At 56.4% G+C, this 15,532-nt stretch overlaps 1 protein-coding gene across 1 annotated transcript in view; it reads right to left on the bottom strand.

Annotated features, from left to right (window-relative positions):
• Positions 1 to 6,521: 6,521 nt before the first annotated feature.
• The window catches only part of TNS1 (tensin 1), a 48,707-nt gene continuing 39,696 nt past the window's right edge, over positions 6,522 to 15,532 (bottom strand). Inside the window, 4 exon segments of the mRNA XM_019554035.1 lie at positions 6,522 to 11,452; positions 12,735 to 12,767; positions 14,514 to 14,582; positions 14,841 to 15,009. Coding sequence (XP_019409580.1) covers positions 11,308 to 11,452; positions 12,735 to 12,767; positions 14,514 to 14,582; positions 14,841 to 15,009 — 416 coding nt within the window. The 3' untranslated portion in view covers positions 6,522 to 11,307.

The following is a 15,532-nucleotide window of genomic DNA, read 5'->3' as shown; positions in this document are numbered from 1 at the left end:
AGAAATAATGGCCACAAGCTAGAAGAGAGCAGATTTAGATTGGATATTAGGAGGAACTTCTTCACAGTTCGAGTGGCCAAGGTCAGATGTGTATCTAGCTGGGGTAATGTAGGCCAAGCACTCTTTCCTGCTTATGCAGGGGGTCGGACTCGATGATCTATCGAGGTCCCTTCCGGCCCTAGCATCTATGAATCTATGAATCTATGAATTAGCTGAGAGATGCCCGAGGAAACATCTCTGCCCCCGAGCCGTGAAGACATGAATGAATCCAGCCCTTTGCTGACCCTGGCTCTGCTTTCGGCCTCCACCCTGCCCTGTGGCAATGAATTCCACGCATTAACGATGCATTGCATTAAAAAAAGTCCTTTTTAGTCTCTTTCTGGTCTTTTCTAGTGCTACTGCTTTGCTCCTGTCTCCCACTCCCCCTCTCTGGTCCTTGGTGCAAACTGACATGGGTCTCAATGGAAAGCAGGAACCGGCTCTGTCTGCGTTTCTCCTCCATCCTTCGGTGCAGGGGGGCCCAGTCTTGAGGGCTGTGGGGTCGGTCCATAGGCTGCATCCCATCCCAGAATGGGATTAGCACGTGGGCCCTGTGCAGCCGGGATCAGACCCACCCCGTGTGCACTGGATCGGACCCACCACCCTGCTCCGACCTGGTGCACGGGGCCACATCACCTGGCCCACGGTTGTTAATATACACTAACGAGATCCCAGGCAAAGGCCAAGCCCCCACTACAGAGAAAAACAACCTTCCCCCCGGTTCGTACCAATCTGAGCATGGGGTAAAATCCCTTCCAGACCCCAAATGTAGTATTGGTCTGATCCCGTGGGGGTGGGGGGCAGCAGACTAGTCTCAGACCAGTTCCCCCAGCCCCAGTCAGACTGCAAGGGGGCAAGGAGCAGGAAGCAGAGCAGACAATCAGGCAGAGCACACAGGGCAGGGAGCAGAAAGCTGAGCGGCATATCGTACGGGGAACACAGAGCCTGGAGCAGAAAGCAGAGCTGGAGGTGGAGCAAGGAGCACGGGTCGAGGAGCAGGAAGCAGAACAGCAGATCAGGCAGAGAGCAGAGGGGAGGGAGCAGAAAGCAGACCAGTTTGGTCTCCAGAGCCCATCCATGCGCAAGCAGAGGGGTCTTAGCTTCATAGAGACATCAGGCTGGAAGGGACCTGCCCGAGGCAGGGTCAGCCCTGTGCAAACCATCCCAGACAAACCCATCATCATTGCCCAAGGGTAGGGCTCTGTGGCCGGCTGGAGAGACCCCAGCCCCTGGCCTCTCAGCAATCCAACAGGATATTTGGGGGGCTATGGATGCACTCTTAATAATTTATCCAAGCCTGCCAGGCTCTTTCCATGCAGACCCAGGGCCATCTCACCATGTGCAACCATTCGCTTCCCCTAAAAAATAATCGGTCAAAACGAAGCATGTGTTGGGCTCGCGCTCTCGGCTTTACAGAATGCTTTACTGATGACTCAAAAATACGTGATTGCCGGTGGCTCTTTATTTCCAACCACCCTCAGCAGTGCTCCCCTCCTGTGCCATCCTGAGCGTGGGGTGAGACGGCAGAAACTCCTCGGGACGAGAAGGTTCACCCCGGCACGAGGCGAGAGATGCCATTGATTTGGTCTTTTCTTGCTAGCATTTCATAGGATCACAGACAATGAGGGTGGAAGGCAGCTCGGGGGGTCACATCTAGTGCAACCCCTGCTCCAAGCAGAACCAGCCCCAACTACATCATCCCAGACAAGGCTTTGTCAAGCTGTCTTAAACACCTCCCAGGATGGAGACTGCACCACCTCTCTGGGGAACCTGTCCCAGTGCTTCACCACCCTCCTCGTAAGGAAGTTTTTCCTAATATCCAACCTCAACTTCTCTTGCTGCAGCTTGAGCCCATTGCTCATCTGCCCCCACTGAGGACAACCCAGCTCCATCCTTTTTGCAGCCCCCCTGCAGAGAGCTGAAGGCTGCTGTTCAATCCCCCTCAGTCTTCCCTTCTGCAAACTGAATCAGCCCAGGTCCTTAAAACCCATTTCAGCAGGCCCAAAATATTTGGTGGGAGACGAGGGCAGACAAATGGGTCTGGACATGAGACATTTGCTGGCTCAGCCCCGTCCCTGTGTCCCGGGGCAGAGCGGAGCTGGCGGGCGAGCGCCCGGGGCCGAGCGGGGCTTTCCCGTTCCCCCAGCGCGGAGGGTCCCGGCAGGGCTCCCCGCGCCCCTTTCCTCCCCACACGTGTCCAGTCCCCGGTGGATCCGGCTGCACTCCCAGCTCTGCCACGTCTGGGGCCACGAGTCCCCCTGTGAATACCCTACGGGGGGACATGGCCTGGGCTTGGTTGGCAGCTGCCTGTGCCAGGACCCCTGCTCTGTCTGGGCAGGGATAAATCCCCAGGGACTTTCTCCTCCCCATTCAGTGCGGTGCAAACCCTGCTCCTGTCCCCTCCGGCATCTCTCCTAGGCCTGGCCTCAGTCTCTGCTCCTAGGGAAGCCCCTCTGCAGCCCCCGGCCTCCTTGCTGCCCTCTCCACACCTTGTCCTGATCACAGACCATCACTGGACACTAAACAAAAGTCAGGCTGGAAGGGACCTGGTAAGAGCATCTCATGGCAGGAGCATCCCTGACTAACCCATGCCAGCAAAGTGTCTATCTAATTACTGTCTAGACATCACCCAGGCCCAGAGCTTCAAGCGGGAGGAAGAATAAAGCAAAGTGCATGACTGATAAGGAAAGACGTGAACCAGAAGCTCCCCGGGGAGCTTAAGAGGCTGAGCCTGAACTGCTGCAAAAACGACATGTGTTTATGGCTTGAGACAAACCTCCCAGAGGTGAGGCCCAGCCCCGTCCGCCTGCTCAACATCTGGAGCGCGCCCCAGCCGGCGCCCAGCAGCTGGGAAAGGTCGGGCCGGGGCAGCCGAGGCTCTGCGGCATTGGGTTACCATAGGGTTTTCTCTCTCACAGGAAAGCATTTCAGGAAAAAGCCAACGGCCGGCCGGAAAATATGACCCTCCGATTATATGCATGAGACCGGAAAAGCTGGAGGGGAGGAAGAGGGGGGGAGTGAAGCGGGTGGTTTTTATCTTCTCTCTGCTGTTGCATCCTCGTTTAGAGTTAACTGGGGGGGAGCTGCGTGCAGAAGAGAAAAGAAATGCCCAGCCCGTAGGCAGGGTCTCAACACGGAGAAGCCAGATCTCAGCTGGGAACAGGGAGGCATCTCCCAGACCCCAGCGCCGTCTCTCTCCCCCAGTTCCCGGCCTTTTTTCCTACTCATTGGTGTGCTAGAAATCAGTGAGGAGAAGGGTGTGCTCGCTCCCTGCAGGGCAAGCCGAAATCCCATGCCCGGGGCAGAGCGCCGTGTGCGAGTCTCCCTCTGGCACTGGCCACCAGCCCTGGTTCGCCCCGGTGTCCCGCGTCACGCCGGACAGGCCCGAGCCGCAAAACCGGCGAGGAACAACGTCCCCGGAGAGGCAGGCTCGCTCCCAGATGCGACCAGCTCTGGGGTGAAGCGTGCCAGCACTTCAGCAGCAATGTCGGGACAGAGCGGGGTGGCCGCCCCCGAGATCGGCTTTCCCATCCCAGAATGCTTTGCACTTGCGCTAAGCATCTTGTCCACTTGGTGCTGGGGAAGGGGGTCAGCAGCTGACCCCATATGCCTGGGCTAACAAGACCCCCAGACCAACCCCTGTAGCCTGAAGGGTTAGGGACAGGTTAGGGTTAGGGAAAGGTTAAATTTAGGGGTAGGGTTAGGTTTAGGGGTAAGGTTAGGGTTAGCGACAGGCTAGGGTTAGGGACAGGTTGCAGTTAGGGTTAGGGTGCAGCACAGCTCCAGGCCCCTCGTCTGCCTCCTGCGGGGTTTTACCCATCACCGCTGCTTCTGGGCTGCCCTGGAAGCCCTCTAGGCTCCTCCATCCCCACCTCTTCGGGCTGTGGGGGGCACACGTGAGAGGCAGCACGGCTGAGTCCCACGGCTGGCAGGGGCAGCGTGGCCGAGCTCCCAGCACGACTAGGGAGGGCCTGTTTTGACTAATAAATAGTCCCCTAAATCCTCTGTTTCCCCGGGCGGTATTTTAGAGCAATCGTGATGTATTTTTAGGGAGATGCTCGGAGCCTCCCAGCAGCAGCAGGTCTGGCGCCGGGGCCGTGGTCTGCACGCCGGCTGACATTTAGCATATAATTAGATGCCACGGCGTCTTGGCCATCTCCTCTGGCTGGCTGCAGTCCTATCAGCTAGACACACTGGGAAGAGAGACCCATTCAGAGGGTGGTTTTACTAGCACCTGGGTGTGCGAGAGAGAAAGCAGAGCCTAGCAGGACTTTCCAGGGGCATCCGTCACACTCATACAAGCCTCATTTAAGAGGCTGTGTCTTCCCCTCCAACCCAGAGCAAAGAGAGGGACATTTTCTGCTCTGTCCTGACTGGAGATGGCCCCAAAACACGTCGTTCTGGACTGGCGATTTTTCCCTGCCTTGCGGGTTGGATGTGAAGGTGGCTGCAGGCTGCGGAGCAAGGTGGGCACCCCGGGGGGAGATCCCACTGTGGCCCTGCCGAACCAGGAGGTGACCCAAGGGAGGGTAGAGGTGAGGCCTTGCTTCTTCAAAAGAAGCGGTGCCACGTGGGGGGCTTAAATGCCTAGAAAAGGGACTGACCCAGTGCAAATAATCTTCACCAAGGGCCTTGACAGCTCCTGCATGACCCGAGGTGGGCACTGAGAAGCTACTGCCAGCAGCACTTGTAGCTGTGTCTGTGCTGGGAGGGCAACGGGCAATGAATGGAAATTTCCTCCAAGAAAAGGCTGGAAGCCAGAGGGTGGAGGGAGCCAGGCTCTGCACAGAGTGTCCCATCGGCGCTCCCACCACTTGCATTAAAAGTTGTGAGCCATGCCTGCGTGCTGGACGATCTTCTGCCAGGCTCTTCACTGGGGCACCCATCCACAGCACAGCATCCACCACACGAAAAACCAAGAGCTGGGAGGATGCAATAGGGAATCCATCTCCAAAATAAGTCTGGAGAGGAAAAAACTGAGGGGAGATTGAATAGCAGCCTTCACCTCCCTGCCGCGGCTGCAAAGAGGATGGAGCTGGGCTGGTCTCAGTGGGGGCAGATGACAGGACAAGGAGCAATGGGCTCGAGTTGCAGCAGGGCAAGTTGAGGTTGGATATTAGGAAAAACTTTTTAATGAGGAGGGTAGTAAAGCACTGGTACAGGTTACCCAGAGAGGTGGTGGAGTCTCCATCCTTGGAGGTGTTTAAGACCCGGGTGGAAAGAGGCTTGTCTGGGATGATGGAGTTGGGGCTGGTCCTGCTCGGAGCAGGGGATGGACAAGATGTGACCTCCTGAGGTCCCTTCCACCCTCATTTTCTATAATTATATAAAAATATGGCATCTTTAAGGGCCCTTCATCACTCCTGCTCTTGGCTCTGGCTCGGTGGGAGGGTGACATCCTGCACGGCGCTAGGACCAGGAGAGAACAAGGAGGAGTCGGTACCACAGTGGGGAAAAGGAGGTAGAAGAACAGCCTTGTAAAGAGCTCTGGGTAGGGTTAAAGATCCCTGGTAAACACAGGGGATGCACCTACACGTGCATTAATGCGCTTTACTTAATGCGCATTAAATTTAGCACCTCCATTGTGAGGTACTAGGAAAATGCGCATTAGCCTATCTTAATGCACATTAACTATATAGCACAGTTTTTAGTGATGCTTTAATGCACATTAAAATAGGCTAATGCACATTAAGGCGCACACGTAGATGCACCCAGGGAGACCAAGCTGGAACTCAAGCTGAGTAGAAACCCATTTCTCCATGTCTCTAGCCACAGGTGCTTAACATGGGCTGTAGTTCCCTGTGTAAGAGAATCATTGCACTCCCCCAGGCCTACCACCAAGTCTTCAGCAGAGCAACCAGCCCGGAGATAACATACACCAGACAGATTTCCCTGTGCAAAAAGAACAGAGCATTTATTCCTGCATTCCCGTACATTTTGAGATACAATTCCAGCACTCCAGACTCCAAGCTGGCATTCCAAGCAACGGTATACTTTAGATAATTGATTTATTTTTTCTTTTATCACTTATAAAGCCATACAATGAACTGCAGAGAGTCGGGCTTCTGTACAAAGGGAAGAGAATAGCCAAGGGGGGAGTTCTGCACATTCACACACGGGTGGCGGATAACGGGGTCGCCTTTATACACGTGACAAAGGTATGGGCACAAAGATACAAAATATAAAGGATATTTCCATCTCTATAAATACACAGAAACGGGAAAAGTGAGGGAGTTTTCCCCCTATCCCCCCCTTTTTTTTGCGAGTGCGCATTTCTGACTTTTTTTTTTTTTTTTATAATTGACATGGTGAAAAAAAACCCAAACCGACAAAAAAAACCCAAAAAGTCATTTCTAACCTCTTCATTAACACTGATTAGCAAATAACATTGTAACATTCCCCAAATGATGACGACAACATACAACAACGGGAGAGACAGGACAGTGAAAGAAATACTGCAAAAAAAAAAAGAAAAGGATTTTTTTTAAAGAACCCCCCCCCCAAAAAAACCCATGAAGAACTAGTTTGAAAACAAAACAAAGACCCCGACCCCCTTTGCTGTCTCGTTTTCCTGTCTGCTGAATCAGCACATTTTGCCGTCTAGATTTGTTTTATGGTAGTGCTTTGTGTTCCTGCAGAGCCTTTCCACTGAGGCCCTCGCAAAAGTGCTTTGGGAACTTTAAGGACAAGATTTGAAGGGGTCCCTCCCCACTAGAGGTGATGGGACCTTTGCCCTCAACTGCTGTGGGTAGCCCACCCCCCGGACAATCGAAGGTATTAGGTCTAAAGAGGCACGCTGCTCAACAGTTGGCCGTCCCGGGATGCATCAGCAGGACAGGTGGGACCCAGGAGTCCTGGAATCCAAAGCTGCCGCCCTGACCCCGTCTGGGTCAGCCTGACCCGGCGACGTGCAGGGGCCGGAGCAGCAGCCAGGGACGAGTCTGACCAAAGACCTGGGAAGACGACTTTGAAGGCAACGTTTCAACTAGAGCAGCTGGAGAGATGAAGCCAACATCCCCCCACGCTCAAGGCTGGATTGGGTTCACCTGAATAGGGAGCGAGGCACATGGCTGGATGGCAGCACCAAGGAGGAGGGGTCCAGCTGATACATACTGGGAGGGAGGTTGAAGAGCGTTACCCGGCACTCATTGAAGATGATGGAAAGACTTCTCCTAAAGTACCTTCTGCCTCCGTCTTGGAGAAGGGATTAAGATACAAGCAACTGAGGCCAAGTGCTTTGTCTCTGTGGTTATTACATCCAGATGGGTCGAGATGAAAGGTTAGAGACTGACTGAGCTGTTGCTTTTATCACTCAGTCTGCAGCTAAAGACGCCAGGTTTTCATGTACCCGCTCTCAGCTTGCCAGGAAGAGAGAGCTCCAGCCAGTCCGCCTCAACCGGGCCTTTCTGACATTCACACACATTACATTTACCGTGCAATTCAGTGGCTAACTGCACCATACACTTAAACAGGCTATACATGAAAAGTAGTAATTGCAGCATTAAAATGAACAGCCAGGCACGAAAACGGCCAACCAGGCACGAAAACGGCCAACCAGGCACGAAAACGGCACATGAAAAACGCAGGACATTTTTGTAGCTGGTTTCTATCAAGCTTGAATTCAAATGTGTGGCCTGGCACTTACTTCAGAATCGACAGCAAAGAGGGTTGTTAAAAAAAAAAAAATAAAAAGGCAGAGACAGGAAACAACAAAAAATAATAACACATACGCGGGATTGGGGGAAAGTGCGTTTCAAAGGCTATCTTTGGCAAGAATATATGCAGTTCTTTGTGCATGAAGTCAGTGTGTGTGTGTGTGTGTGTGTGTGTGTGTGTGTGTGTGTGTGTGTACACATGTGTGGGTGTGTGTAAGATATAACATCCACTGCTGGGGGAAAAAAAATGGCAGTGAGATTACAACAAAATGTTCGCTGGGCTAAACGGCATTATGTGTCCATCTCAAATACGGTGACTGCATCAAAAGAAACCAACCCAACACCTTTGCTGGTCCTTTCGAACACAATAAAATGAACGTGGACAGTGAAGCCAGGCTGTCAGCTGGCGTACATTGGCGTGGTAGCTGGGTGGACATCAGCAAAGTTATACTGGGCATGCCTACATGTGTACTTTAATCCGCACTAATCTATTTTAATGCGCATTAACTAAATAGCATTTTTTCAGTGACACTTTAATGTGCATTAAAATAAGCTAAAGTGCATTAAAGCACATGTATAGACATGCCCGGAAGTACTAGGTTTACTGCGCATTATTTAAAGCACATTAACGAACATGCAGACGCACCCACTGATGCTTTGGCTCAGTGAATCCAGAAAGTTACCCAGAAAATGCAACTTTCAACCCAAAGTAAACACATCTGGAAAAAGAGCTGGTTAGTTCCTTACTAGCTTTGTGTTATAAATACAATCTATGGGCGACCTTAGCATTCGAGATTTCGACAGCGTCTAAATCTTCTGTCTTCAGCGAGTGAGTTAGTATTTGAGCCGTGAGCAGGTCACAGCAGAAAGCAAGTGCTTTGTCACTGTCAGGTCTCGGCTGCGGTGGGGTTATACATGAGATCGCCAGGTTAATTTGATGGGAGCTACCTTCTGAGTTTTGGGTTCGAGCCCCCATTTTGGAGAGTGGGCCAGCGGCTTGAAATCAAAGAGAAAAAAACCCAACACTGGTTTTAGCGGTGAGGGTGAGGGAAAAAAAAAAATAATGTAGTCTGAAAAATAGAGACTTGCAAAAATATATCATCTTTATATCTCTATAAACACAGTGTTTCTCTAATTGGTTAATGGCAGGGTGAGAAGGTCATGGCTGAGCGGTCCATCTGCCTCGAATTCTGCAGAAGGAGGGAGGTTTCTATTGTCGAAAGCAACTTAAATGCTATAAAAAAAAGGCCTCAACCGTAGGGTGGGACGGGGGGCGCGGAGCCCCCGTCAATGCTTCCATCCACGCAGCAGTCTCTCAACACATCCCCAAGACCAACCAAAGGCTTCGACGCGCACGCAGCCGCGTCCCGCACATGCACACACACACACGCACTCACGCACACGCCACCGGCCCTCGCGTCTCACGGCAATGGGGTTGCAGCTCACGTGCTTTGCATGCTTCGCTTGCTCTAGGTGCTAACGAGTTCCTGTAGGCCGAAGGGAGGGGAAGGGGGAGGCTGGGGTCTGTAAGAGGTGGGTCAGGGAGGGGACGGGGGGTCAGCTGTTATCCGTGGCGCTATACATACAAGGCTCTAGACAGGGTGCAGGGGGCTGTATATAGTGGAGATAAGATACGCCGAAAGCAACAGGGCAAAAAATAAATATCTTCGGTGGAAATTTAACCTTTCCTTGAAAAGATTTTTGCGATTAGCTTACAGTAATCCTGTTGGGAGAGCTCCTATATATATTAGATATAGCAGGGCTGCGTCTCTGGAAGTGGGAGCAGAGCTCAGGTGGAAGGGCCGGGGGCTGGGGGTCTCCGGGAGGTTAACATGCAGCCTGGACCACAGAGCCTTGCATTACGTTGCCCCAGTGAAGTCCCCACCGCCCCTTCCCTGTCTGCGTCCCTGCCCCAGCGGGTCTATAATCATGGTACATACAAAGGGGGTTTGGGGACAGTGCAGCTCTTGGGACTGAACTGGGGCTGAGCGCAGGCTGGAGGCTCTGGGGAGATGCCCTGGGGGGTCTTTTGGGGTTCCAGATTTCAGAATTAAAAACTAACAGACCCATCTGCTTGGAGGTCCACAAACAAGCCTGGCCCTTTAGGTTTCCCCCCTGAAGGCACCTGGCTAAGGGTGCAACCAGGCACCAGGGCAGAAAAGAAATCCTGTTACTTTCTAGAGCACCCCGCCCCAGCTCTTCACCCCTCAACGCCCTCCTCACAGCCAGGCCACGCAAATCCTAATCGGATTGCCTCAGCGCATCCCTCCTGGCATGGGCAGCTTCTTATGCCATATCTTTTTGCATACAAATGCCTGCCTTTTCCCACAAAACAGCTGCTGGAAACTGGCAGGCATATTATAGGCGAGGAAATACGGTAAGTGCTGCTTCAGCTGCTTGCCAGGGGATAGGCGACGTGCCCTACAGCGAGCAGCCTCCGCTCCCTCGCTCGCAGCACGGGAGGGCCTCGCTTTCTTCCTCCTGCCTTTCAGACATAAGGCCCGGGTCTTATTGCAGGACACGTGGTAGGCGGAGAAATACAGTATCAGATCTGACGACAGGAGAGGAAGGGACCCCAGTGTCTGCAGAACCGCATGCTCGCAGCTGCCCCGTCGTGTGCCCACGTGTGTGCTATGCAACACGCGGCCTTTCTGCGCCAGACCGAGGGCTGGTGGCCTCCGAAACTAAAAAGAACGTGCCCAAGGTGCCCATGGGAATTTGCTTGCATGCAGCTGACGGGCCATGCAACATCCAGGAGAGCAGGGGAGACGAGGCTGGAAAGAGGCAGGATCCCACCCGGCATGTGAAGGGGACGCCCTGCAGAACAAGACCAGGGGCACGGGGCAGGCAGCCTCCCGGGACACAGCCCCGGAGCCGCTTCTGACCGGGTCTCTTGTCTTTGGAGCAGGTTGTGAGCGGCCCTGCTCCCCGCCGCGCGTGTGCAAGGGAGTGTTGGTGTGGCCCGCGTCCTGGGTGGAATCCCAGTGGCTCACCTGTGTGTCCTCGGTCCACAGTGCGAAGAGGGATTCCCCCGAAATCAGGGCATGACTGGGGCAGGTAGCTCAGGGCCCCCCCCCCCCACCTGGCCCTGGCGCCGGGGGCTTGTCCAGCGGCTAAGGGTGCATCTAGCAACACGCGCACACGGCAAGGGCACGGAGGCAGCAGGGGGAGGGGGAGGGGGAGCGAAGGGCCCAGAGGGCGGCCACGTGGCTTCAGCCGCCCCCAAACACGGGCCACTTCCTACCGGTCCATGGATACGAAGGACGGATGCTTCTGCGTGGAGTTGGTTTCGGTGGCATCGATGCCCCCTTCTGCCCTGAGCCGGGGTAGCGGTGGGGAGGGAAATGGGTCGCCAGGACCAGCTTCGGGGCCGCGGATCCCAAAGCTGCCCTGGTCCTGCTTTGGTCACGTGGCTTGTGACGTGGCCGGGGCTGGCATGGCTTGCTGGGTTCTCGGCTGTGGCGGTTCATGCTCCTTCCACGTGTCCAACCTTCCTCCCCCTCCCCCCAAACTCACTTCCCTCTCCCACCATGCACTTCCTCGCGCTCCTTCTCGGCTCCGCTCCAAGTCCTTCTCCAAAATTCAAGGGCGAGAAGCGCCCATGGGTGCCCGCTCATCTCTTCTGGCCCGAGCTGACCATCACCCGCGAGACGAAGTTGACGATGGCGGCCGCCGGCTGGTCGGGGTCCAGCTCAGCAAAGAGGTGGCACACGTTGTCCGTCGTGCTGCCTTGTTTCCTGGCCACGAAGCCAAAGAGCCTGGCGGGGAGACGGCAAGCATTAATGGAGAGCTGCAAATGGGGGCTGGGGGGCAGGAGAAGCCCAGTCCTGGCTTGCCCCTTGCAGCTGAGATGTCCCAAAGGGACTGGGATGCCGCGAGCAGGCAGTGGGTCTCTAAACCCCTTAGGCTGAGTCACAACCCATGGATCCGGTGGGTCTTAGGCGGCTCCCAAAAAAACCAGGGGCTGTTCCTGTCCCCAAGGGGTAATGGATTTAATCAGGGCCCCTCACACAGCGGAGGGGAAGGGGCAGACAGAGCTGCTCAGATGGAGCAAGCCCCCACCCCAGCGCCCGCCAGGGCAGGAGGACTTTTGCAAGCCAGGCTCGTCGACGCTGGCACCGCGTCCGGATGCTTGGCATGACCGGCATATTTTCCACCCCCACGGCCGCCTCGTCCCCGGCATCAATGGGACATTGTCCGGGCCGGCCCCGGGGACGCTTCACCTCCCCGACCGTGCGGGGTGGGCAGGGGCGGGGGGTATATCCTCTGCAGGGCAGGACCGCCCGTGCCTGTAACTATCCCCCTGCTCAGTCACAAGAGGAACCAAATGTCCTTGTTCGAATTAGCCGTTATAAATACGGGGCTCGGGGTGCAGACTGTGAGACGTCTCCAGCCTGCGCCGCTTCTAATTAGAGAGGGAAAAATCCCGACAGCTGGGGGGGCTAAGAAAAACCCGCCACGGTCACAATGGCTAAAATTAGCAGGGCCCGAGCTCCCGGGGACCTGTCTCCGGCCTCGCAGGGGACAGAGGCGCGGGGCCAGGGACGCACCCGAGCAGAGGGGGAGAGGAGAGGGGTCCGCGGGGCTTCGGATGCACTGCCGCCGGCCGCGGGGAGGTGGCGGGGAAGGAGACGGTGGGGTGCCCAGACCCCCGCTCACTCTGCCGGGGGTCACGGTGGCACGTCCCCACCCTGGGGGCTTTCGTACCCGTCGCCTCCTTGCAGGCCAGCCCTGCACTGGGGAAAGGGAATAAAGGAGCTTTGTCGGCCCCCGTCTCGGCCCGAGCCAACGCAGCCTGAGACGCGTGGCCGCCTCGGACGCTGGGGCGGGCGACCGCCGTCCATTTCCATCGGCCCCCCGTCCTGCCCCTTGGAAGACCTGGACCAAGGAGGCAGAGTCGCTGCTGGGTCTCCGCCTGCAGACATCCCCACCGGGGGCGCGGACTGAAGGTCCCAGGAGTCCGGGGAAGTGGGATTTATCTGAACCCCGCCCTGAGCTGGGGGGTAAAGGATGGGAAGGGACGTGACCCGTGGCACTTACTTTGCAGGCCCGCCGCCCTCTGACTTAGCCCATCTGCAAGGAGAAAAGCAAAGCCCGGCGTTAGCTCCGGCACGGCCGGTGACGGTGCTCCCAAGCCCAGCCAGCCCCGCGCTCCTGAAAGCCCCCAGCCCTCGGTCTGCTAGCGTCCTCAGTCAAGGTCAAGCCTCTCTCACCGGCCCCCCCATCCAAGCACAACCCAGGTTTGCTTGCAGAAGTTGGCCACACTCAGTCTCCCGGTGCAAGCGGAGGCCCCCTCGGACCCCCGCATGGGGTTAGCGCCAGGCTCCTGGCATCGGCTGCCAGGCGCTGAGGACCCTTCCACCCACCCTAACCGAGCGGTGTCACGGAGAAGTTGGCCTTGACCCTTCCCATCCGCCCCAGAAATGCCTTCCCCGCCGCCCCTGGAGACCGGACAGCCTTCCGCCGGGCCACCCGTGTCAGCCGGGGGGTGTGTTAGATCTGGGGAGGCACTTCCAAGGGTCCTGAGTGGAGGAGGCCCCCACCCACGGCCAGAGCCACTGCAGGCTCTTTGGAAGGAGACTCGTGACTCGAGCTCAAGGTTTCCAGCTCAAACCCAGAGGGTCCTGGCTGGAGGGTCTTGCCCCCTGCTCAGGGTCAGACCAACATCAAATTTGGGGCCAGGAGGGAATTTTACCCCACTTTCAGATTGATACAGACTGAGGGGGGAGAGGGCAGGATTTGCCTTCCTCTAATAGGGGCACGGCCTCCTGGGGTCTCGAGCATACCGGGACGGGGCAGGGGCGATGCCTGGGGCCGTGTCGGGGCAACCATGTCGTGCGGCTCTGAGGTTCACGCAGCGTTTGTCAGGGCTGGACATGACCCCGCAGCTCCCCGACAGCCCCACTTCTTTAGGTACTCTATGAGTTTTGTCTCCGACGCCCCCCAGCACCTTAGTCGCTCTGCGCTGGACCCTTTCCAAACCACCCACGTCCCTTCTTGACGTGCAGGCCCCAAATCTGGACTTGTGCACCTGGGAAGTGTTATTCCCAACCCATCCCAGAGAGACGCCCGCCTAGCCTCTGCTCGGACACCTCCAAAGAAGGAGATGTACATCTCAGGTTATTTTCTCCCAGACCTTGGCAGGGCCCCGGGGCGAAGGGGTGTTGCTATTCTCTGCAGGGATCACCGGATCCCAGCCAATTTCCTCTTATTACCGGTTCTCCAGGCTGGTGCACCTCTCTACCAGACAAGCAGGGATCCTTTCCTTCACGTGCAATACACACCCCTATTTTCCCCAGCCGGTGAAAAACGGCAGGTTATGCATGTCGTCAGGGTCAAGAAGTTACCCAACCCAGCCTAAAACCGAACCGCTTGGCTTAAGAGTTGCCCGCAGCAGTATCAATGAATAGCAACAGCCGGGGGGGTGCAATGATTTGTGGCCTCCCGGGGACCAGGTCACCAGTGATGGCAGCGAAGTCGCAGCCCCAGGTTGGTGCTTCCTCCTGCTAAAACCTGCATCTAGTTTTGGGCACCGCAGGGATAGAGACGAAGTGGAAAGAGCCCAGCAGAGAGCAGCAGCAATGGTTCGAGGCTGGGGGGAACTAGGGTGGTTTTGTCTGCAGAGGAAAAGACTGACGTGGGTTTGATCAAACCCTGAAGGGGTGTGATACGGAGGGTGCAGACAGACGATGCTCTGTGGCCGCAAGAGACAGGACGAGGGAATAGAAATGGGTGCACACACACACGTATGCACACACACACACACATGTGCATGCCGAGAAAGGGTGGCAGGAGACGTGGCTGGACCCAAGCACTTACTTCCGCTCCTGCGGGTCCAAGTCGCAGAAGGTGACGGTGGTGAGGGGGTAGTGTCGTCTGAAGAAGAGCCTGAAAGGCAAACACGGCCCCATGAGCCCGATGCCCGGAGGCGCTAACCCGAGGTGGGGTCTGCAGCACTGAGCTCTAGGCCCACAAAGGTGCCCACTGGGATGAAGCGACTCGCTAGAGGCCGTGAGGGCCGTCAGTGGCAGGGCAGAGGTCCGAACCCGGGTGTCCCGAGCAGCCGGGCTCCAACCCCAGCAGGACAAGGAGGGACGAGGCCGCGAGAGGGTTTCAAAGCCCCCCCCAAGCCGGCTGCCCCCTTACTTCCGCTGGTTGTCCGTGAGGGTGATCCCCTGTGCGGAGACCTTGAAGTGCACGATGGTGGCGGCGGGCGCGGGCTCGGCGCCCAGCGTCTCGCCGATAGCCTTGGCGATGGCCTGGGGGCCCGTCAGCGACTCCATCTCCACCGAGTTGACGAAGAGCACGTTGCAGGCTGTTGGGGAAAGGGGGGACAGGCGTGAGCTTGCTCCGAGGGGTCTCATCGCCCATCTCGGGAACAAGCCGCTACTAGCGCGTAGGACCCAAGCTCGAATCCCCGGCTCGGACCAGGGGGGGAAACCTGGCTCCACGGAGTGGGTGGCATTCCCAGAGCCGGCTGCGATGTGCCTTGTCCTCTGGAAACAGAGGCAGAGATGGGAGCTGAGCAGCTTAACAGCAGTGGCTGGCATGGGAATAGGACCCAGGAGTCCTGGCACGCTCCACTACCCTCTTCCTCTCCCCTCCCCGGTCTGCTGGAGCATCGTCTACACTGGCTCTGTGCCCAGAAGGAGCCAAGCCCTGGCTGTGCCCGTCTAACCCAGTAACTGTGAGACCTTTCTTTCCCTAAATTGCCTTTTCTTCCCTTAAAAAGCACCCCTGTGGGCTTGGGGGGGAGGGGTCATGGGGATGGCTACAGGGCTACAAGCTCCCTCAGTCTCACGCAGGGAGCGAACATCTGGATAACAGCTGCCCCGACG

This window comes from Crocodylus porosus, unplaced genomic scaffold (assembly GCF_001723895.1).
Source record: "Crocodylus porosus isolate Cpor-Errol unplaced genomic scaffold, CroPor_comp1, whole genome shotgun sequence".
NCBI classification, from domain to species: Eukaryota; Metazoa; Chordata; order Crocodylia; family Crocodylidae; genus Crocodylus; species Crocodylus porosus.
This window is presented reverse-complemented; position numbering and strand designations above follow the sequence as displayed.